Source organism: Nannobrachium achirus (genome assembly GCF_963921795.1).
Source record: "Nannobrachium achirus genome assembly, chromosome: 22".
Classification (NCBI taxonomy): Eukaryota; Metazoa; Chordata; class Actinopteri; order Myctophiformes; family Myctophidae; genus Nannobrachium; species Nannobrachium achirus.
This window is the reverse complement of record NC_137829.1, coordinates 1,534,770-1,557,464: the sequence shown is the minus strand read 5'-3', so window position 1 is coordinate 1,557,464 and position 22,695 is coordinate 1,534,770. Positions and strand designations below refer to the sequence as shown.

Below are 22,695 nucleotides of genomic sequence, written 5' to 3'. Positions count from 1 at the left end.
TGTTAAAGCTCTGGTACCTTTTGTTGTTAAAAGCTCTGGCAGTTTTATTTTTGCTAGTTAAAGTGCCGCTATTATGTTAAAGCTCTGGTACCTTATGTTGTTAAAGCTTTGGTGGTTTTATGTGAAAGCTCTGTAAGTAGTAATCTCTATAGTGTACGTATCTACAGTGTTAAGTCAGCAATCTCCAAATTTAGGCCTATCCAGGATCAGAACATACTCTTAAGATGTTCTGTCCGTCCGTCTGTCATGTCGGTCATCTCTAAATTTGTTAACTGTTTCCGCATGTGGGAGTATCTGATGTGGGCACTGTTTAGTGTCGGTCGTCAGCCATCTCCAAATGCGGGCTGACTTCAGTGACTTGGCAGCCATTCAAAGTTTAAAAATTGAATTGCTCTGTAAGCACTGTAATACTGTAATGACAATGTAAAGAGCACTTTATTGTCAAGTGCTTGGAGTGCCCTGACTCTGGCAAATTCAGTTGTCAGCCAATTTAAATCCAGCCTGAATCAGATCTGGGCCACATCCAGATTGGAATCTCATCTGTATTAACAACACGTGACCATTAAAACCGATTGGATTCCAGTCTGGATGTGGCCCAGATCTGATTCAGGCTGGATGTGGCTGCACTGTACATGGTGTCTTAATGACGTCAGTCATCTCCAACTTCTGGCATGTTTCAGCATCTGGCTCTTGTGGTGGTGTAGTGTCAGCATGCATGGCGGATGGACAGAAAGACATTGTGACACTGATCTCTGGTTTGGTTTGGGTCTCTTTATTGTCAAGTGCTGGGAGTGCCCTGACTATGGCAAATTCAACAAAAATAAGTGCTTAGTATGTGTTTACTGAAAAGTAAACACATACCCAGCTTCTTTGGTCGTGGTGAGCTGGAAGGAAACAGGGTGCCTTGATTATCCCTATAGTAAATTCAACTGAGACAGAAATAAAAGTGCTTAGTAAATCTATTCACTCAGTGTTTACTCAAAAATGTACTACTGTAAACAATTTACTGTAACACTCTCACACTTAATTGTTTTATAATAAATTTTGAGAACATTCATTATGCCTTCATTTATTTACTACATTTCAGGATTTGCTTTTTACCGCTTATTTGAGTAGCTTTGGGGTATTTTGGAAAGGGATTAACACTTAAATTTCAAGACCTTTAAAGGAGTAGTTCACCCCCAAAATGACTTTTCTTCTTTTGTTTACTCACGCCATGGAGACTTGAGTTCAAGAATATATTTGTTTGTATTTGTTGCATTCCTAAGACAAAATCCGATTATTGTAAATTTACCCCATTGATTCCGGATGGGGACCCGAATAGAAAATTCATTTTGAGGTGAACTACTCCTTTAATGGCTAGTTATTAGTCTCTTTGACTTGGTATTGTGCTTGAAAGGGGATTTTACCACCGATTTCAAGACCTTTAATGGCTAGTTATCAGTCTTTTTGACTTAAATATAGTGCTTGGAATGAGTCTGAACAACTTATTTGAAGAGGTTTGCCAACTAATTTTGAGTTTCTATGACTTAAATGACTAGTTACGAGTTTATTTAACTTACATTTAGTGCTTGGAATGAGTCTGAAAATCTTATTTGAAGAAGTTTGCCAACTAATTTTGAGTTTCTATGACTTAAACGGGTAGTTATGAGTCTATTTGACTTGAATATATTGCTTGGAATGAGTCTGAAAAACCTATTTGAAGAGGTTTGCCAACTAATTCTGAGTTTATATGACTTAATTAATTACTTGGAATGGGGTTTAATGAACTTATTTTAAGAATCCCTGAGTTCCCTAAAGCCTTGATATATTTTCTTATTTCAAGAAATCTTACCGGGAAAAATTTTCTTACCCCACTGGCAGATAATCTTACTTGTTTTTAGTTGATTTATACTCAAAAACATATTTTTTTTTCTTATATTTAGAGTAGGTTTTTTTGCAGTGAAGCATAAGGTCTTACGTTTGCTGTCGGCAAGTTGTATAGGACGTTCTGACAGGGAAAAGTGTAATTGTAATAAAATCCAGACTTTGCATTTCTCCACTGGCAGTCACGTTACGTTGCATCGCTTTGTTTACACTGGCTGTTCACTGCAGGCAGCTGTGAGGCTGTCACATGCACGGTGCGTCTCATAGAAAAATGCTACCTTAGGGGGGCGCCATTTCACAGGAAAACATCAGCGCAGTATGAATGAGTCTGATTAACGCCAGTCTGGCGGCAACTATTATATTTCATAGGGGCTACATAGCTGGCGCGGCGCCCTTGGAGACTTGGCGCCCCAGGCAAACGACTGTTTCGCCTGTAGGAATGGGCGGCACTGCCCCCGATCTACAAGCTCACACAACACACCGCGTCCTGTGTCGTCGTCCTGTGTCCGACGTGTTGTGAGCTTGAAGATCGTCGATTTTAGGCTACTTTTGCGTGAAACCTAGATAATGTGGAGCATTCATTTTACTAAAAAACATACAAAACTTAAAAAAAAAAAAACATAAAAAGCTGAGGTTTCATCAACGAAATGGTTTGATGAATAGGCTCCACATTCTAGTGACAAGCTAGCGAGCTGTGAGTGGTCTGACTGCAAGGGTTTCTGAGGTAATTACCACCACAGATTAAAAGATTCCACTCTCCATGCTAGCTCTCCTATGGACGGAGGGACGGACAGACAGACAGACAGACACACCAGATGAGACTGGTCACGCGCAAAGCTTGAGCACCTCAGGTCATTGGAGCCGGGCTGATTAATGGCAGCACTGAAGTCATAATTACAGCGTCCCAACGGTCGCACTGCTTTGAATTGCAAATCAAAATAACTACGAGCGTAATAAGGGCATGGTCAGTGTTTTCAAAGCACTGTTAATTATGACAGCACATTTTGATTTAGTTTTAGTCGTCTTTTGAATAAAATGTAATTTAGTTTGAGTAATGTTGTTGTCATCTAGTTTTAGACTAGATTTTAGATGACTAAACCTAAAGTTGATTTAGTCTACAAATGTTTTATTTTGGCGGGCCTTGATGGGCCGGGTTGCATGCTGAAAATAGCCGATCTACAAGCTCACAACGCGTCGCAGCGTGACACGTTGTGACTTGTAGATCGGCCATTTTCAGAGAAAAACATGTACTTGTCTTTTAGTTCTACTGGACCTTGTCAATATATTAAGTCTTAGTTTTAGTCATCATACCTTTTTTCCGTCAGTGAATAAAGGTAGTCGATGAACACTTTCTGTCATAGTTTTAGTCGACAAAATTAACCCTGCTGTTGTTTTCAAAGGAGCTTTATTTTAATTTACAGGAACACAATGTAACAAGTCGATGCATGTATTATTTATGTACTGAAAAAAATAAAGGCACATAATAATGAACTAACTTCTAAACTTTGTCTTGCTTATGTCAAAGTCAGAAGTGAATAGAATCTGAATAAATAATCTAAACAAGCAATCATCCTGTGCCAGAGGTAGTGAATGTTCCCCTCTCTCTCCAACGAGGTGGAACAGCTGCTGCTGCAGGCAGTTTTTAATTTAGTTTTTAGATTTGTTTTAATTTAACTCAGTGGGTTCTCAATGTGAGGTCCGGGGACTCCCTGCAGGGTCCTTGAGGAGGTTCCAAGGGGTCCACAACAAAATTTGTTTTATTCTTTGTGTATCGAGCTCAGAACGCATCACGATGCGACACGTTGTAGATCTGCTATTTGGTTTTTTAGGTGGTCAAATACATATACGGGGGTCCTAAACATATTTGACCACTTAATCCCTCTAATCTTAGAGGAGTGGACCCCCAAATTAATATGCATTTTGCCATGGACCCTGATCTGAAAATACTAAAATTGTTATGAACTATTTTCAAATAGACGATGTATATCGGTGGTTACACTGCTCAACAAACTCAAGTTACGACACATATACTATAATATATAATTATGTTTGAATAAAATCACACCTAGTGTGAAGTGAGCTGTGCTATTCATGAGTTCATTTCATTAAGCGTCCCGCGACGCTTAGCCAATGTGACCCTGGGCGTCCAACAAATTTGAGCACTTTGTGCCAAGATGTAGGCCTGATGTAGGCCACACTTCAGAGCCCGGACACAACCCGATGTTGGAGCTTAGCTCCTTCCAAGAGCACCGCTCAAAAACGTCACACAACACACACACACACACACACACACACACACACACACACACACCACACACACACACACACACACACAGCTGCCATTTTATTCCTTCACGGTCCATTACGTTTTTTGGTAAAACAAAATTAAAATGTGTGCGTTTCGGGGGCGCCCGCTGGCCTACTGGTCCGGGCGCAGACCACTTAGGCATTGCCACAAAGGCATGGATGCCTGGCGGTGTCGCCGGTTCGATTCCCGATCCGGACGACCTTTGCCGCGTGTCGCTCCCCGTCTCTCCCCCATGTCCTATCAATAAAGGCAAAAAGCCCCAAAAACAAATCTTTAAAAATGTGTGCGTTTCCCGTCCTACCGGCAGAAGCTCCTCCACACGTGGCGTTCTCGTCGCTGTAGTCTCCACAGTCGTTGTCTCCATCGCAGGCCCAGTGGTCCGGGATGCAGCGGCCGCTGGCGCAGCGGAACTGGCCGTTGGAGCAGGAGTGGACGCAACCCGTCTCGTCACTGCCGTCTCCACAGTCATCGTCTACACGCACACACACATACACATACACATGCATGCACAAACAAACATGGACACACACACGCAGACAATTGGACTTTAGCACTCTGGCCCTGGCATCACAATTTTGGGCATGAATGTGTGATTTAAAAAAAAAGAAAATAAAAAAAATAGGCATAACACACAAAGACACAATGTATTTCCCGTTAAACTACCCTTTGTGTACAGTGCAAGCCCCAGGCAGTTTTGTTTTTTAATTGCTTGATTCAATATTTAGATGTTTAATATTCATTTGAACCGACTCCGCTCCAAGCCTCTATTCAAATTCAAATTTTAACTACGCCACACACGCACGCACGCGCACACACACACACACACACACACACACACACACACACACACACACACACACACACACACACACACACACACACACACACACACACACACACACACACACACACACACACACACACACACACACACACATGCCTGCTTCTGGTGGCGACACCCCCTTTTCAATTAGTTATCTCATGCAGGAATTTCATTGATTTCATGCGTGGACTTACATTACAGAAAGTATTAACGGCACACGAGGAATCCGTTTGTGATTTTTGGATTATTATTATTTTTATCTTTTTGTCAAATAGGCTCCTCCCACTAACGTTGGAAGCCGATTACGGACAAACGGGACTATCACAATTTCGCTTGCATATGTAGGAGGAGGAGCAAAAAAAAAGGAAACGTTATTCTATAGGCCTACTGACGCAATTGAGCTTGTAGAGCTGCTGTTTTCAAAGGATTTTGAAAACGTGAAATGGGACATTCTGCAAGCCTAATGAGAATAATTGTGAATACAGAACTTTTATTTGTAACAGAGTATTACTGCATTGCAGTATAGATACTTTTACTTAAAAGTAAAAAAAAAAAAACATGCAAGTACTTACACCACTGCATTTTGTATTCAATCAATCAATCAATCAATCAATCAATCAATCAATCAATCAATCTTGTGGTGTAAATCCATAGTAACACAAGGTGAACAGGGGTGTTTACCTGAATCACAGTGCCATTTCACACTGATGCACCGGCCGTTGGAGCAGCTGAACTGGGTCAGGGGCTCGCAGGTAGGGAAGGCTGCAAAAGTAGAAGAAAACATAAGAAAAAATAAGAAAACATCCCCTCCCCCAAACAAATGCAATAGTTTAATTCAAACCCAGAAGCCAGAGGATGATTGACAGTGTGAATTAAAACGAAGGGCATCCGATACAGACCACCACATAGGCCTACAAAGCATGACTTTTAGAAACCCATTCCATTTGGGTCAAAGTGAAAATAAATTGTGTTGGTGTCTCGCTTACGTTCGCCAACCATGCTTTGACTGACAGGTTGACAGCTCACGCTAATGTTAGCCCGCCGGCGCCGCTGGCTTGTTACGCCGCGCTATACGGATCAACCTGGCAGCGCATTAGGCAAACAACAAGCCCAAAGTCGCTGATTATAAGCAGTCATGGCAACACCACCTCTCTCTTCTCACCAGTGTTGATTTTGACTTTTTGTCTAGTCAACTAAATATCATAAGATTTATAGTCGACTAAATCTACGATTGATTTTGTCGACAAAAATGTATTTTGGCGGAACTTGATTTTACACTTGGTTGCATGCTGAAAATAGCCGATCTACACGTGTGACACGTAATGAGCTTGTACACTGCTATTTTCAGAGCGCAACACCCGAGCGCAACCAAACATAACATTACTTGTCTTTTGGTTCTACTGGATCTCTTCTCCACTAGTCCACCTCCCTATAACGTTTTATTCTAGTTGAGCGGTGGTCACACCGTCTCCTTAGCGCGACCGTGTGTGTAGCCGTCTATGCGTGTGTGTCTGTAGCCGGGCCTGCAATAACGCTGGGTGACCAGAGAGGTGCTGTTGAGCAACCTTGAAATGTACATGCTGTGACGATTAGCGGAGAATCGCACACACACACACACACACACACACACACACACACACACACACACACACACACACACACACACACACACACACACACACACACACACACACACACACACACACACACACACACACACACACACACACACAGCCTTGAAATGAATGGACACCACCGCTCAGTTCACAATGGGTTGATTTTTTTTTAATGAAATTTTCAATATATTTAGTCTCAGTTTAAGTCGCCATAGCTTAGTTTTTATTGAGTTTTTATTGAGTTTTCTTCAGTGAAAAAAGGTAGTCGACCTTTTCCTTAACATTTTCGTCATAGTTTTAGTTTAGCAATTATCACCGCTTCTCACAGAATACTACAAAATGATGAAGCGTGCACCAAAATAATAATAATAATAATATGACCACAATATATGCTTTAAAAGTTTCCTTCTTTTCTGCTATACTTTATTAATGATGCAGCAATGACTACGGTTGTGTTTTAAATGTTTGGTTTAAAGGATAAGAGAAAGTCTACTAATTAGTGGGGCGGTGGGGCCTTTGGTTCATGACAATGACAGTCGTATTGTTGAAGACTTCAAGGTAACAAGGTAAACCTATTGTTATGCTAAACGGTAGATTCCAGAGAATGAAAGCTACAGTAATGAGAGCCATGGAGTCAATGATATTGCAGTTGACAGTCAATTAGTAATTAAAGCACTTTTAATTTGGAGCGAGTTTTCACTTCATAGGAGGTGAGTCACATCTGAAACAAACAAGAAGGACTCATCTTACATACTTCCCAGAAATGCCCCCAGATTACACACACACTCACAGTGAGTTTGGAAACATGACCAATGACAAAGAACTCCTACTGGGAGAAATACAACATTGTGCGAACACAGCAGCAAGATTTGTGAACTGTTGTGATAAAAGAAGGCTAGAGAATGGAATCAAACCACCTTAAGGACTACAAACCACTGAGTGACCTCTAGACCTACTGCACATATAAACAGAGCTGCTACCTTTTAAACACATTTTAAATCTGAGGCTTTTTTGTATACGATTTAAATAGTTTTGAGAAAAAAAATGCTATTTTCTTATCAAAGCGACTGCAAAAGATTGCTGCTATTTGTTTCAAAAAGATTTATGCCCTGTATATATACTATATATATATTACTATATATATGTAACGGAGGTGATCCAAACCTCCCCACCCGGCTTCGAACCCGGGTCTCCCGTGCGAGAGTCCAATATCTTAACCACTAGACCAAAGAGACATATCTTTGTTCAAGGGGAGATACTAGACTTTTGAGGCTTCAAGGCTGGGGCTGCGACTCTCTCCGTCACACTCACCCCCCTTTGACCTCCTCCTACGGGGAAGCCCGGATCCGGGTCACGGCACCAATGTAACGGAGGTGATCCAAACCTCCCCACTCGGCTTCAAACCCGGGTCTCCCACGCGAAAGTCCAATATCTTAACCACTAGACCAAAGAGTCATCTCTTTGGTCCGGGGGAGATACTAGACTTTCGAGGCTTCAAGGCTGGGGCTGCGACTCTCTCCGTCACATATAAATATATATATATATATATATATATATATATATATATATATATATATATATATATATATATATATATATATATATATATATATATACCGTAATTGCTGGACTATAAGCCGTACCTGAATATAAGCCGCACCAGCAAAATTTAGAACAAAAAACAAATGTTTACATATATAAGCCGCACCTGACTATAAGCCGCAGGTGTCCCTCCTGCTTCCCGCTAGAGCGCCCCTGGTGGCCGTTAGCTGTATAAATATATATATAAATCCTTGTTAAAGACCATTGTAAAACTAACTAGCCGTTAGCTGTAAAAGTCTTTATATAAGCCGCACCGTTGTATAAGCCGCAGGCTTCAAAACATAGGAAAAAAGCCACGGCTTATAGTCAGGCAATTACGGGTATATATATATATATATATATATATATATATATATATATATATATATATATATATTATATATATATATTTATATTATATACCGTATATAAAACGTTACAATGTGACAAGGCTACAAAGCTGTACTGCCTCCAACAGTATATACGTTACCCATTTTCAACTGTTAATTGCGACCGAAGGTAGCAGTATACCATGAGAAATGTTGTAGCTTGTCCTTCCTTCCGTACAGGAAGTGATGTCACGTGACGTCACCTCATCAAAGATCAAACCCTCGATATTCATACTGTCACTGTGACATCACAGGTGATATCACAGTGACAGTCCATGTATGGCTATCCCTTTTATGTCCATATATGAAGATCCCTGATGTCATTGATATATATCACAGGCCAGATGGCAAAGGCATGGCCCATATCTGTGTGGCTGGTTCAGATAGAGATCTACCCTGTTAGGTTACCCCCTTATGCCCATACGGGGATCCCCAGGCATCAAACCCAGGCCTTAACTTGCCAAGGCCAGGCTTGGCTTTACTAATTGACAATGACAATGACAGTGAGATACTTGTTGCACTAACTAGCATTGACTGCTACGGTCTCTTTTTGTAAGACACTTCATGTATATATACTTAATACTTATATATTATTCGCCCCTCTATTGATGCACCTTCTCTTTATTGGTACTGTACTGCTCTTGTTTTTTCCTCTTATCTATCTTTTTTCTTACTTCTCTGTAACTTTGTAAATAACTGTATACTGCTGTGCCACAATTGGACAACTGAATTTCCCCCTTGGGATAATAAAGGTATCTATCTATCTATCTATCTATCTATCTATCTATCTATCTATCTATCTATCTATCTAATTAACATGTGTTTTATGCCCATATATGGAGATTCCTATATTATCAATTAACTCTCCCGCCGCTTCGAACGTTCACGTTCGCCCCATTTTTTACAGAACCTCGATGCCAATACGGCGCTCGTTCGGTTCGTTCGTCTGATGACTGTAAGCTGATGAGGCGTCGCGCGGCCGTCTACTGTAAACACATTTTCCGCGGTGATGGTGTAAAAAATCCATTATGCGTTAACATCAACGGAGAACAATTCACTTCCTTGTTTATTTTTCTCTGGCTCTGAGGCTCTGTGGCCAGTGACTGGTCTTCTTCTTCTTCAACACATAACAGGCAAATTCACATTCATTCTCGCATGACGCCGCCCTCTGCTGCCTGGCAGACCAAAGTGCACTATTGCACAACCAAAAAAAATAAAAATAAATAAATAAATGTCTGTCTGTCTGTCTATCTACTATAACGTCGCAAAGGTAAGCCGCTTTTTGATGGCGCCAGACCCAATAAATAAATAAATAATCTGGCAGTAGGAGAGTTAAGGATATTATGTTATCAATATTAAGGACATATCTGGGAATGCCCATATTTGTTAATGCCCTTATATGGACATCATTTGACATAACATTGTTAACTATCATGCAGGGGTCTCCATATACAGTATGAGTAACTGGTCCCATATACATCACTGGCCAGATGGCCAAGAATTGGTGCGACCTCGCCTTTTTAGTGAGACACCCTGAGGTGTCTCACTAGTAATAAAGTTTCCCTGCTGGGCAACCACACTAATAACTGCTAGCTTACACAACGTCTTCAGGCTAGGACTCAAGTCCAAGACATTACAGGTCATCAGGGGTTTTGTCTCCTCCAAAGAGGATGATACGATCTCCCATCATGCAACAACACATCTTAGATGTTCGAGACGGCCCTTTCCCCTTGGCCTTCCAGCAGAAGGTCTCTGGAATGAATTTCCACAAATCATTGATGTTCTGGTGGAGAACACAGTCCATTAACTGACAGAGTTAAAACATGCTCTACTAGCTCCGCCCCCTGCCAGCGTTCAAAGAGTTTTCACTGATCTTTGAAAAAATGTAAAGCTCAGTGAAAAGTAGTAGAGTAAAAAAAAAAAGGCTGAGTTCATACTGTGACTGACAGCCATCCACGCAACATCACTTTTTTAACCCTTTAACACGATGACTGCCAAGGGCCACAAGAGGCCGCTAAAGTGCCAGACATTTCCCCATAGGCCTTCGCTACATACGGGTACCCAGGCAGAAGTGGATTGGGATTTCACTGTGAACAGTGTTATGAACATGAACCGGATGAAGAGAGCTAACAGTTAGCTATCTGCTTTTTTTTAGAAGCCCGATTTGAGGCTATTTAGCCGCAAAAAAAAACTTTTTCGCTCCCATAGGAACACAGTTCAGAGAAAAAGGTCTCTAAAGATGTGAGAATGTATTGGATTAGGCGGCGCGATGCGGCGGCGTTACCCGATTACGAAATTGTTCGGTTTTAGCACTAAAAGAGTTAAGACCCTGGAACCACTATAACCATTATTTTATGTTTTAACTATTACAAAATAGCAGATATACAAGCATATAGCTACGAGCATATAGATCTGCTATTTTTTTAACGACCTTGATTCCATTATATTCTTTTGCAAAACTTTGAATATATCTTTTTAAAGCGAATATCTGTAAGTCAAATATTGGTTTCTGGGGGGTCCCTGGAACAACATATTTTGAGATGGTGGTCCGCTGCAGTACCTATGATCGGCCACCATGTTCATTGTGCTTCACTGCTCCCTAGGTTCATTAATTCATCCATCCATCCTCAAAATCATTTATTCACCATCTTACTTGTTTTAGAGGGCTCACTGTACTTGTTTAGGTGTTTTTTGTGTGTTTTAAGAGTACTGTTATTGTTTCAGTCGACGTTGGTAGTCATGGCTGCCAGTTCCCACCTGATGTTGTGTGGGAGTCCAGACTGCTCCAGACCGTACTGAAGAACTGCTAGCTTACATAACGTCTTCAGAGTAGGACTCAAGTCTAAGACATGCAGGTCACCAGGTGTTTTGTTGCCTCCAAAGAGGATGATTCGATCTCCCATCATACAACAGCAGCACTTCTCATATGTCGGAGACCATCCTTTCCCCTCGAGCTTTACATGCTTCAAGGAGAAGGTCTCTGTATTGAATTTCCACAGATCGTTGAGGTAATCTCCAAATATGTACAGCTCTCCATTGTACGTAAAGGCTGAATGACCATAGTATCCTTCTGGAAGAAGCTGTGCAGAAGGTGTGTTCATCCAGCAGTTGGTCTCTGTGTCAAACACTCTCATGCTGCGGTAGCTTGGATATGTTGGATATGTTCTCCTTCCCCCAAATACAAATATCTTTGTCCCGATGATGGTGGCAGAGTGCCATGCTGAAGCACTTGGAGGAGTTCCTCTGGTGTTAATTAAAGACCAGACCATAGTGGTGGTGTCCAACGTGTACATGTCATTAGTGGCTATAGTGTGATCGCTGATCCATCCTCCATGAATAAACATGACGTTCCCCAAGACACAGGCTGAGTGGTTGTACGTCCTCACTGGAACAGTCCCAGAAACACTTGGTTTGAACCACATATTGGCGTCGACATCAAAGGCATAAAGCACATTGCAGCGAGGATACCCTCCCCAGATGTAAACAATATATTCTATCAGCACAGCACTGTGGCCTCCACGCGCGGAGGGACACTCAAAGTGACCTTTTGCTCCACCAGGTGTCACAGGGGTCACAGGGGTCAACTTCCTCCAGCATAAAGACACTGTGTTGAAGACATATACTTCCAGGATGTTGGTCAGGTTTCTGTCTCCTCCAAAGCAGTAGATCATCTGGTGTCCGACCACCACAGCAGCCTGGTTCTTCCTCTGTTCTCCTTCCAGATGTGTCGTCCAGTGAAACATTTCACGCAGCAGAACCACCGTCAATGAGTGTCGACAAATAATTTACAGCTTAACTTGCCAGGATGATGGCAGGTCGGTTTCCTCGGTACTAGTCGATAACTGATGTTTAACATATCAGACTATTGATTTTAAAGACCAATTACATGGTTGTGATGATGAAGTTGTGATGTCATTGCAAGATTACGTCGGATATTGTAGGATAGCTAATTTGTTGCAATCTGATTGTCCATTTGCTAGAAAATCACACGCAGTGTGAAGGGAGTGGTGCCTTTTATGGGTTACTTATCTCCCGATTAGGGAGTCTTACTGGTAGTCTATTTTGACACTTGCTTTGGCAATATAAACATATGTTTTCTCATGTCAATAAAGTTCCTTTGAATTAAAATAAATATAAATTGAATCAAACACCAGGATACACAAGAGTATAACAGGCAAGGAGATAGAACTGGTTAAACGTTATAGGCAAATTCCTTTTTGGTTGAAATGTGCTGTAACTAAGAAGGGATTTGAAAGATGATGCAGACATATTAGCCTAGGCTCTGCAGGCAGGGAATTCCATAACCTGTAGTATTTGCACACTGAAAACTCCTAATTCCTAATTCATGCAATGTTACAGGCTATATGACAAGTCTTGCACACTCAAAATAGCCGATATACGAGCTCACGGCATGTCATATCCACGACACATTGTGATCTTGTAATGTCGGCTATTTTTGGCATGCGCTATAGGACAAAGTATAAATGTAAGAGGTTAAAAGAGCTGGGATATAGCTGGGAGCAAAAGATAGAATATTGACAGTAGTCATGTTAAATTCATGTAGAGAGACTGAGCTCAATCCTTAAGCAGAGACAGACGGAGAAAAAAAATAAACCTTCTTTTCTGCCTCTGTTAAAAACAACAGAATGTGTCAGTTATATCAACTATCAAGATGAACAAGGTACAGTATTTTTTCATGTTATCTTTTATTTAAAACCTCAGCTATAAACAGAAAACTACTTTTAGATTCATCTTATTTCAAAAGATATTTACAGCAGACATTTCATAATCATATATATATATATATATATATATATATATATATATATATATATATATATATATATATATATGCTTACTTACTTACTTGCTTATGGTTGTCCATCGATTCCGATGATGACGTCCACTTATGTCCTTAACGGTGAGTTCTTTGGTGGCTGAAGAGTCCTATTCTGGAGCCACATGTTCTGTTGCAGGTGGGGCATGTGTAGGTTGTAGTGGTGGTGGTTGTACTGGCAGTCATGGGTGTGTTCCTCCTCAGTCTCTGCTGATGTCTTCTGGCAGTTCTATCCTCCTCCAGCCTCTGCGTTCCTTCATGACAGCGCTGTCGCCATGAATCACGGTCACCAGCAGCAGTCTCAAGGTCCTCAGGCCTGATCTTGCACTTCTTCAGAGAAGTCTTAAGCTGGTCCTTATACCTCTTCTTCGGCCCTCCTGCCAAGCGCCGGCCATGATGTAGCTGGCCATACAGCACTCTGCGGGGGAGTCGGTCCTGAGGCATCCGGATAACATGTCCAAGCCAGCGCAACTGATGTTGAATGATTGTAGCCTCCATACTGCGGCAGTTTGTTTTCGCCAGTATATCAGTGTGTGGCACACGGTCACGCCAGGTGAGTCCCATAATGCGCTGTAGGCATCCAATATGGTAACGCTCCAGGGCCTTGATGTGTCGGCTGTATGTGGTCCATGCCTCACAGCTGTAGAGGAGGGTGGTGACACAGACAGCATTGTACACAGAAACCTTGGTGTGCAAGTGGAGGTTATTATTTTGGAAGACTCGACGGCGTAGTCTCCCAAAGGCAGCCGAAGCCTGCTTGACCCGGTTTTGTATTTCACAGTCGATGCTGCAGTCCTCAGAGAGGATACTGCCCAGGTATTTGAAGGATGGGGTTATTGCTAGTGGCTTGTTGTCGATGGTGAAGACAGGCAGGGTGTGTGGGGTACTGGAGCTCAGCTGGCAGACCACTTCTGTCTTGTTGATGTTGACAGACAGGCCCATCCTGCTGTAAGCCCTGACAGCCACATCAAGGATGGTCTGCAGGTCGTGTGGAGAGTGCGCCACCAGAGCACAGTCATCTGCATACTGCAGCTCAAGGACCCTCTCCACAGACAGCTTAGTAGTCGCTTGTAGCCTCCTGATATTAAACAGGTTCCCATCCAGTCTGAAGTCCACTGCCACGCCACTGCTATCTTCAAGCTCCTTTTGGAGAAGCTGAGTGACGCATAGGAGGAAGATATTAAAGAGCACGGGTGCTAGCACACACCCCTGCCTCACCCCTGTGCGCACAGGGAAAGAAGCAGACTCTTGTCCTCCTACAGTCACACGAGCCATCATCCCGTCGTGGAACTGGCGGAGCATGTTAACAAACCTAGCTGGGCAGCCAAACTTGGTGAGCACATTCCACAGGAGCTCCCTGTTCACAGTGTCAAAGGCCTTGGAGAGGTCGATAAGGCTACAAAGAGGTCCTTGTGTTGCTCCCGGCACTTCTCCTGAAGTTGCCGTGTTGTGAAGATCATATCAACCGTGCTCCTGTTCTTCCTAAAGCCACACTGTGACTCAGGTAGCATTGACTCTGTGATGTTGTTGATCAGCCTATGCAGCATCACCTTGGACAGCACCTTACCAGCAGCAGAGAGTAGTGATATCCCCCTGCTGTTACCACATATGGACCTGTCACCTTTGTTTTTGTAGATGGCGACTATATTGGCGTCCTTCCACTGTTGGGGTATGCTCTCCTCTTCCCAAGCAACCAGCATATACTGATGGAGAGTCCTTGTACCCAGGTACCCTCCCTCCTTCAGTAATTCGGCGGAGATGTTGTCGATGCCAGGGGACTTGTTGTTTTTTAGAGCACGGACAGCCTTTCGGACCTCTGTGTAGGTTGGTGGCTGACTGAGGTCATGGATTGGGGGACGTTCAGGCAGTTCTTCCAAAATAGTGTGATCTGCAGAAGAATGTTGGTTGAGGAGGGCATCAAAGTGTTCAGCCCACCTCAACAGGATCTGGTTTTGGTCCTTCAGGAGTGTGAGACCATCTGCTGTTTTCAATGGTGTGACAGAGCAGTTCTTGGGGCCATATATGCTTTTTATGGAGTTGTAGAAGTTGTGCATATCCTTTTTATCTGCATACATTTGAATTTCCAGAGCCTTATTTGTCCACCAGTCGTTTTGCAGGGTTCGCATGGTCTTTTGGGCTTCCCTTCGAGCTACCTGCCACTGCTGCCTGATTGAACTGGATGCAGGGTTGTTCAATGTTGCCCTGTGTGCTTTGTGCATGTTGTCCAGCAAGCTCTTGATGGTGTCAGAGTTCTCGTCAAACCAGTCTTGGTGTTTCTTGTCTCTGTATCCGACTGTTTGAGCTGCTGCCTCATAGATTGAGGAACTAATCGAGGCCCACTTCTGGTCCATAGTGTCCTCGGAGCTCAGACCTGGTTCGATCTCCCTTAGCTTCTCGGCTAGGGAGCAACGGAACTCATTCCTCACCTCAGCTTTCCTTAGCCGGGTGCAGTGTATGCGCTTCTTTCTGGACTTGTGCAGTCGCAAGGGGGGGCGTACAGAGATGTGGAGTTTGGCAATTATCATACGATGGTCCGTCCAACATTCGGCTCCTCTCATGGCACGTGTTATGTGGACGTCGCTGATGTCACTGCGTCTCACGATGATGTAGTCAATCAGGTGCCAGTGCTTGGAGCGGGGGTGCATCCAAGAGGTTTTATATTTGTCCTTCTGCTGGAACAGCGTATTGGTTATGGTCAGATCATGTTCAGCGCAAAGAGTAAGTAGTCTCACGCCATTTTCATTGACCTGACCAACACCATGTCCACCGATTACTCCACTCCATATCATGTTGTTACAGCCTACCCGAGCATTGAAGTCGCCAAGCAGGAGAATCTTGTCAGCCTTGGGGATCCGGCGGAGTGCCTCATCCAGTGACTGATAGAAACAGTCCTTGACCTCACTCTCTGATGGCATAGTTGGTGCGTAAGCACTGAGAAGGGTGGCAAAGCGCTTCTTTGCAAGGGGGATACGGAGGGACATCAGCCGTTCGCTGATGCCGACAGGTGTTTCAGTCAGGCTTGGTAGAAGGGTGTTCTTAACAGCCAATCCCACACCATGCAGATGTTTGCTTCCAGGAGGGAAGCCTTTCCAGAAAAAGGTATATCCTCCTTCTTCCTTCAGGGATCCCTCATCCAGTAGCCTGGTCTCGCTCAGGGCAGCAATGTCAATGTTGTATCGCCTCAACTCAGCAGCGACTAGGGCTGTTCTCCGATGAGGTCTGTCACTGTTGCCAGCAGAGTCCAGAAGGGTTCTCACATTCCATGATGCAAGTTTCATTATTTTTTCTTTTTTATTTCGACCGCAGAATGGAATATCCCGACAGGCGCGGTAACCTGTCCAGGAAAAGCTTGAGTGGACAATTTTTGGGCCACCTTTTCTAGGCCCCTCCCCAGTTGGGGTGAGCAGTGCGATCCTAAATAGGGCTGCTCAGTCGCATAGGGGTCTGCCGAGAGCAGCTGCCTCTCATTTCCAGCTGCTAGCGACCATAAATAGCCCTATGCCGCTGACGTGTAGGGGTCCAGCTAGAGGCTTCCGGCTAATTCAAACCTGCCCCCGTCACCGAACACCCCAGCGCCGCCAGACTCCGGTTGGTTCCAGGTGTTCTGTCACCGAGGTCAAAGTGGAGACCTGCGCGAGAAGTTTTTAAAGTGCCACAGGGGCTGCGCATTCCCCAGTAGCACTTCTTGGCTGTGGAAGGGTGGATTCCAGTGGCAAGGGAAGCCCAAGACGACCAGCACCCTCCCCAGTTGCAGGCAGCTGCCGGTTCCTCCGTCTATCGAGGTCCGCCTACACGTGCTGCCACCGCGTTGCTTCTCTCTCAGGGTGTGCTCCCCTAGCCTTTGTCTTCCCTGACTAACCCACAAGGCAGCAGGTTTCTTCGGACCGCTCTTCGTCTGGAACCTCACCCTCGACCTGTCCGCCATGGGTGTCCCTACCAGGAGCATGAGCTCCCGACGGCATAGCTCTTAGGTTCATTGGAACACGCAAGGCTCTCCACCACGACAAGGTGGCGATCCATGGAGAACTATATACACACACACACACACACACACACACACACACACACACACACACACACACACACATATATATATATATATATATATATATATATATATATATATACATATTATCCACGGAATCTGCTTCCAATTCTCTCATTTTGGATATAAAGGTTTTTAGAATTCACCATCCGGCAATTTCCTTACAGGACAGAAAGTCCAGAGTGCTTAAGAAAATTGTTCATCACTTTCCCACATGATGAAAACACATACATAATACAGAAGAAATGTACATAAGAAAGAAAGAAAAATGAAAATGAAAATGAAAAATATTTCTTATTATTTAAGGTTTATTTTTCGTTACCATTTCAACCTTCTATACTTTGTAAACTAGCACGGTAGTTCACACAGGTTGGCGCTGTACTCGCTCCACTAATTGTTTCCCTCCACACCAAATCTGTAGAGGGCGCAGTGAAGTAAATTAAATAATATCTATTTTATATTATTTTCTGCCCAAAAAGTGTATTTGACAGAGAAGGTGGGGTGCCTTAGCCTTTGTTTACTAAAGAGCGGGGACCTCGCGCAGCACTGGAATTTTCGGTCTGTGGTATTGAGCAGAGCAGTGTGCAAACTCTGTACCAGGGTTACTGGGTTAGAGTAGGCCTACCATGGAGCAGCGAGCAGTAACATTAGAAGACTATTTGTAACAGGTAAAGGGTCATGTTTTGTCCTACCATCTTTGACCTGCGAGCACGTATGACAAGCTCCAAAAATGTTTGAGATAAAATGTCACTTTGACATTACAGTTACACAGACCTTGTTTAAAGGAGAATTCCAGACAAGTGTTTTTCTTATCGTAATCTGATGTTATTTCATCCATTAACCATGTGGTAGGAAAAAAATATCTGGCGAATTAGCTCTGACCGGAGGGGGTGGAATCTATATAAGAACTATCAAATATCGACCAATCAGAAGAGGGAGCGGGGCTAAGTTACACCAGTGAAAGACAAGGACTCTGAAATAAGTCCAATGACACCACCCACAAGTCTGAGCGACAAACCATTGAAAATGTAAAGAAACTATCGAATATCGGCCAATCAGAAGAGGGGGCGGGGCCAAGTTATACCAATGAAGGAAAAGGACTCTGATCCGAGTCCAATGACACCACCCACAAGTTTGAGCGACAAACCGTTGAAAAGATATAGTTAACTAGAAGCAGTGCTCTTCCAAGCACAGGTCTCCACCAGGTCAGGTAGGTGCTGGTGGCGCTAAATGTGAAAAGGGTGCCATGTCGTCTTTTGCCTTTAACGGCAATGTACCGCTGCATGCATGATTTGACTTCTTTTTTTTTTCAAAAATGTGTTTGTCAAAAGTCGACCTGCTGGTGGCGCCATAACAGACCAATGTGAAAAGAGTGGCATTTGTTCCTTGACCTAGTGGGAATGTGCGTGCAGAATATCTCTGTAAATACAAGCTGCGTTAATGATTTAAGTCATTTTATTCAAAATGGACAAATCCTGCAAACTTTGCCAATGTTAGCCAATTAGGATGGAATATGAAATATCAGACACATCTTGATCACATGACTACAGAGATACTGTGTACTGAACAATAGACTATTGATCTTAGATCCGACAGCCTCAAGCTTCTGCACAACGGAGGTTAAGAACTTAATGTCAGCTGTGATATACACAAGTAGTGGGTGCTAGTCAGGTCTAACAAAGCAACCTAGACTTATGATGATTAGCAGCTGTATGTTCAAAAGAATCATTTGCACTGTCATTCATTTTTAATCAAGGGGCTTAACGAGGCATTCATCTGTAAGGGATTAACATTAAGTTTAGTGGTTTTACATCTCTGCTCCATATCCTGCAGTATAATCAAATCACATCGTAAATCAAAAGAGTCATATTTTCCTTTGTTTGGGAACGTAATCAAAAAAGTGTGAATGCATTACATGATTCCTGCTGCCCACGTGAAAATATCACAAAATAATCATATGTTCTCTGTAGCGAAAAAAACGCCAAAAAAATCATAACAAATTAAACAGACGGATAATCAATGTTTAAAAACATGAAATAAAGAATACTTCCTATGAATGAAATTACTACCATGCTCGTCCCTCCAGATACAATTCACTATAATTTCAGTAGTTGAAGCACGATTTTGCCCAGCACAGCATGCACTTTTTTTTTAGATCATCTATTTTTTTTTTTCTTCGCGGGCAATATTTCATCAAGTGAGAGCCCCGCGTTACGAGTGAAATTATTGATGCAGTGTTCTTTGGAGCGGGATGCCGTACTACATGCCTTCACAGCCTTGGAAAGACCGGGATGCCGTACTACATGCCTTCACAGCCTTGGAAAGCCATGCCAAACAACTTGTGTAGTTCACATAGTTCACTGTTCTGAAGCCTAGCCTTTCTCGGAGGTATTATACAATCTATCAGCCTCACTGGGTACGTCCTGGAATAAACTCGGAGTGTGTGTGTGTGTGTGCGTGCGTGCGTGCGTGCGTGCGTGCGTGCGTGCATGCGTGTGTGCTGGGGAAGGTTTGGGGTGCTACCGTACAAAAGGGAGTTGAAGAACAAGCGCACGCTGCTCGCCTGACTTAAAAGAATTCCTCAGTTACTTAACCTTTTTATGTAAGGTTAAGGAGTTGCCACGGCTGTTGAAATAAACAAATAAAAAAAGGCAGAAACGTCTGAATTATCGTCATACATTTAAACAGTGTGGGTGAAAAACTCTTAAGAGACCCCCCGCTCCCCCTCCCCCTATACCCCTTTTAATCACTGTTTGTACTCCATCAGGCCTGTATTGCAGTGTGTGTGCGGAGCGTTGGCCAAGTGCTGCGCGCTGCGGTTTCGCCTCAGCCCACATTCCCTTTGTGTTGTCCTGAAGCTCGCTCCGATACTCAGTCACAAAACAAGCCGGGGTGTAAGCAGTAATTAGTTCATGCTCGGCTTCATTCAATCATAATCAAGCATCGGTGCTGCAGCAACAAAAAAAAACATATTCTTCTTCTTCTTCTTCTTCTCTCCCATACTGTTGTTGTCTGGGGTTCCTCACGCATTTATCAACAAGTTTCCAACGTCCCACCGTCTCTCTCGGTCGTCCTCAGACGAGCTTCCATCGAAGTCTCCAATCGTTCCGGTTCTCCATACACCCGGCCAGCTCCGAAGAGCTTTCAGCTCCCGCATCCTTCTTCAGGACATCCACATACGTTAACGCGGAACGTCCCCGTGATCCATGCCCGCGCGTTGGTTCCCACAGGACCAGCCTGCTGGCCGGGAGCAGTTGCCTGTACAGGTCCTTGTTGGTAATGTGGATGTTCTGGTCCACATTCAGAACAGCTCGTAGCATTCTGGTGTAGCACCCATCCAGGGACTTCTGCAGGGTGGGTGTCAGGGTCCAGCTTTCGCAGCCATACAGGAGGACAGACTCCACATTGGCACCGTGCATTGCGCAGAAGGTGTGCGGCAGTTCCGTCGTCGCAGCCTTGTGTGATCTACAAGCTCACAACGGGTTGCATCTGCGACGCGACGTGAGCTTGTATGTCTGCTGTTCTTCCGGTTGTGTCCCACACATAATGCTATAGTAAATTCTCGCAGAAACAGGTGGATACACTTCTCCCACGGCGAGTTTACCCTGAGCTGCTTGCTTAGTTTGGTGGTCGAAGACCGTATGGACAGGCCTTTACTTAAGAAAAGGGTATCAATACTGAAATGTAGGAGTACTCTGTTACAAGTAAAAGTCCGGAATCCAAAATGTACTTGAATAAAAGGACAAAATGATTGGCATCAAAATGTACTTAAAGGAGTAGTTCACCCCCAAAATTACTTTTTTTTCCTATTGATTACTCGTGCCATGGAGACTTTAGTTCAATAATACTTTTTGTTTTCGTATTTGTCGCATTCCTATTAGACAATATTGTGATTATAGTAAATTTACCCCCATTGATTCCGGATGGGGACCCGAATGCATGGCCCTGGATGGGGACCCAAATGCATGGCACCATCAGGGTAAATTTCAGGACAAAAAACAAAAAATATTATTGAACTCAAGTCTCTATGGGGTGAGTAATCAATAGGGCGAAAATAATTTGGGGGGTGAAGAAAGTACTCATTATGCAGAACGTCCCGTTTCACACATTTTCAAATGTATAATATGAACATGGCAGATCTACAAGCTCACAATGTGTTTCAATGGCCAAAATGTATAGGGCTGAAGTGTTAGTAACTCAAGTTTTCAAAACGTACAATATTTGTCTTTGAGATGTAGTGAAAATTGCACTTAAAGGACAACTTTGATTTTTACAACAAGGGTTCATATTGTAGCTAGTCATTAGAGAAAAGAAAAGATGAGTGTTAAAATGTTTTCATTTACTTCTTGTAATCTTTCTAGTGATTTTAACGATTTTGATTTGCATGCATGCCCCCAGGTTCGTGGCATGCATGCAAGTGCCTAATTATGTATTTTTAGACACAATAAGCCCATTCCCAAGATGCACCACAATCTTTCATGGGCAGATTTAACTTATGGGGGCTGGTGTAAATAGTAACAAAGACATTGCTGGCTTGCTGTGTCTGAAAATACATATTTAGCCACTTGTACGCATGCCCCCCCCCCCCCCCCCCCCCACTGTAATCAAAATACAAAAATCTCTAAAACAATAGAAAGCAGTAAATGAAAACATTTTAACACTCATCTTTTCTTTTCTCTAATTACAATCTAAAATATGAACCCTTGTTGTAAAAAGGGTCCTTTAAGTACTGTACTTGAATAAAATGTACTTAGCTCCTTTCCAACACTGCTCACTCAGCATCCCCTGCAGCAACACCTACTGTGGAGTGTGGCACACCTGTACTCCCCCTGTTGTGGTGGTGCCGGTGCCCACCCCACCCACCATGCACCCCCACCCGGGCTCAGATAGATTGATGCTAATTTGGATTTAGTTTGTCAGTTGTTTAGTAGATACAACGTCTATCATTGATCTCCCCTGTTGACTCTAAAGTTGCCTTTATTTATGGATGGCGGAGCATCATTTTTAGCCCCGGCGTGCACTGTTTACTACTGGGGGGGGGGAAGAAAAAGAAATCCATTATTTATAGATGTCGGTCCTTCATTTTTAATGAATGTTAAATTCCAACCAGACACCGGCTGTCACTGCGGAGATGGTAATATATTTGAGGGGGGGGGATGTAGTGTATACAGGGACGTGCTGGCCATTGGGAAAAGCGGGACAACTCCCGAACGGCCGGTTCATTCCCGGC

General features: G+C 43.3%; 1 protein-coding gene across 1 annotated transcript in view; it reads right to left on the bottom strand.

Annotated features, from left to right (window-relative positions):
- Window positions 1-22,695, bottom strand: part of LOC308308144 (low-density lipoprotein receptor-related protein 1B-like) — a gene marked incomplete at both ends in the record, with an annotated part of 592,679 nt that overhangs the window by 328,054 nt on the left and 241,930 nt on the right. Inside the window, 2 exon segments of the mRNA XM_080753509.1 lie at window positions 4,476-4,646; window positions 5,679-5,759. Coding sequence (XP_080609635.1) covers window positions 4,476-4,646; window positions 5,679-5,759 — 252 coding nt within the window.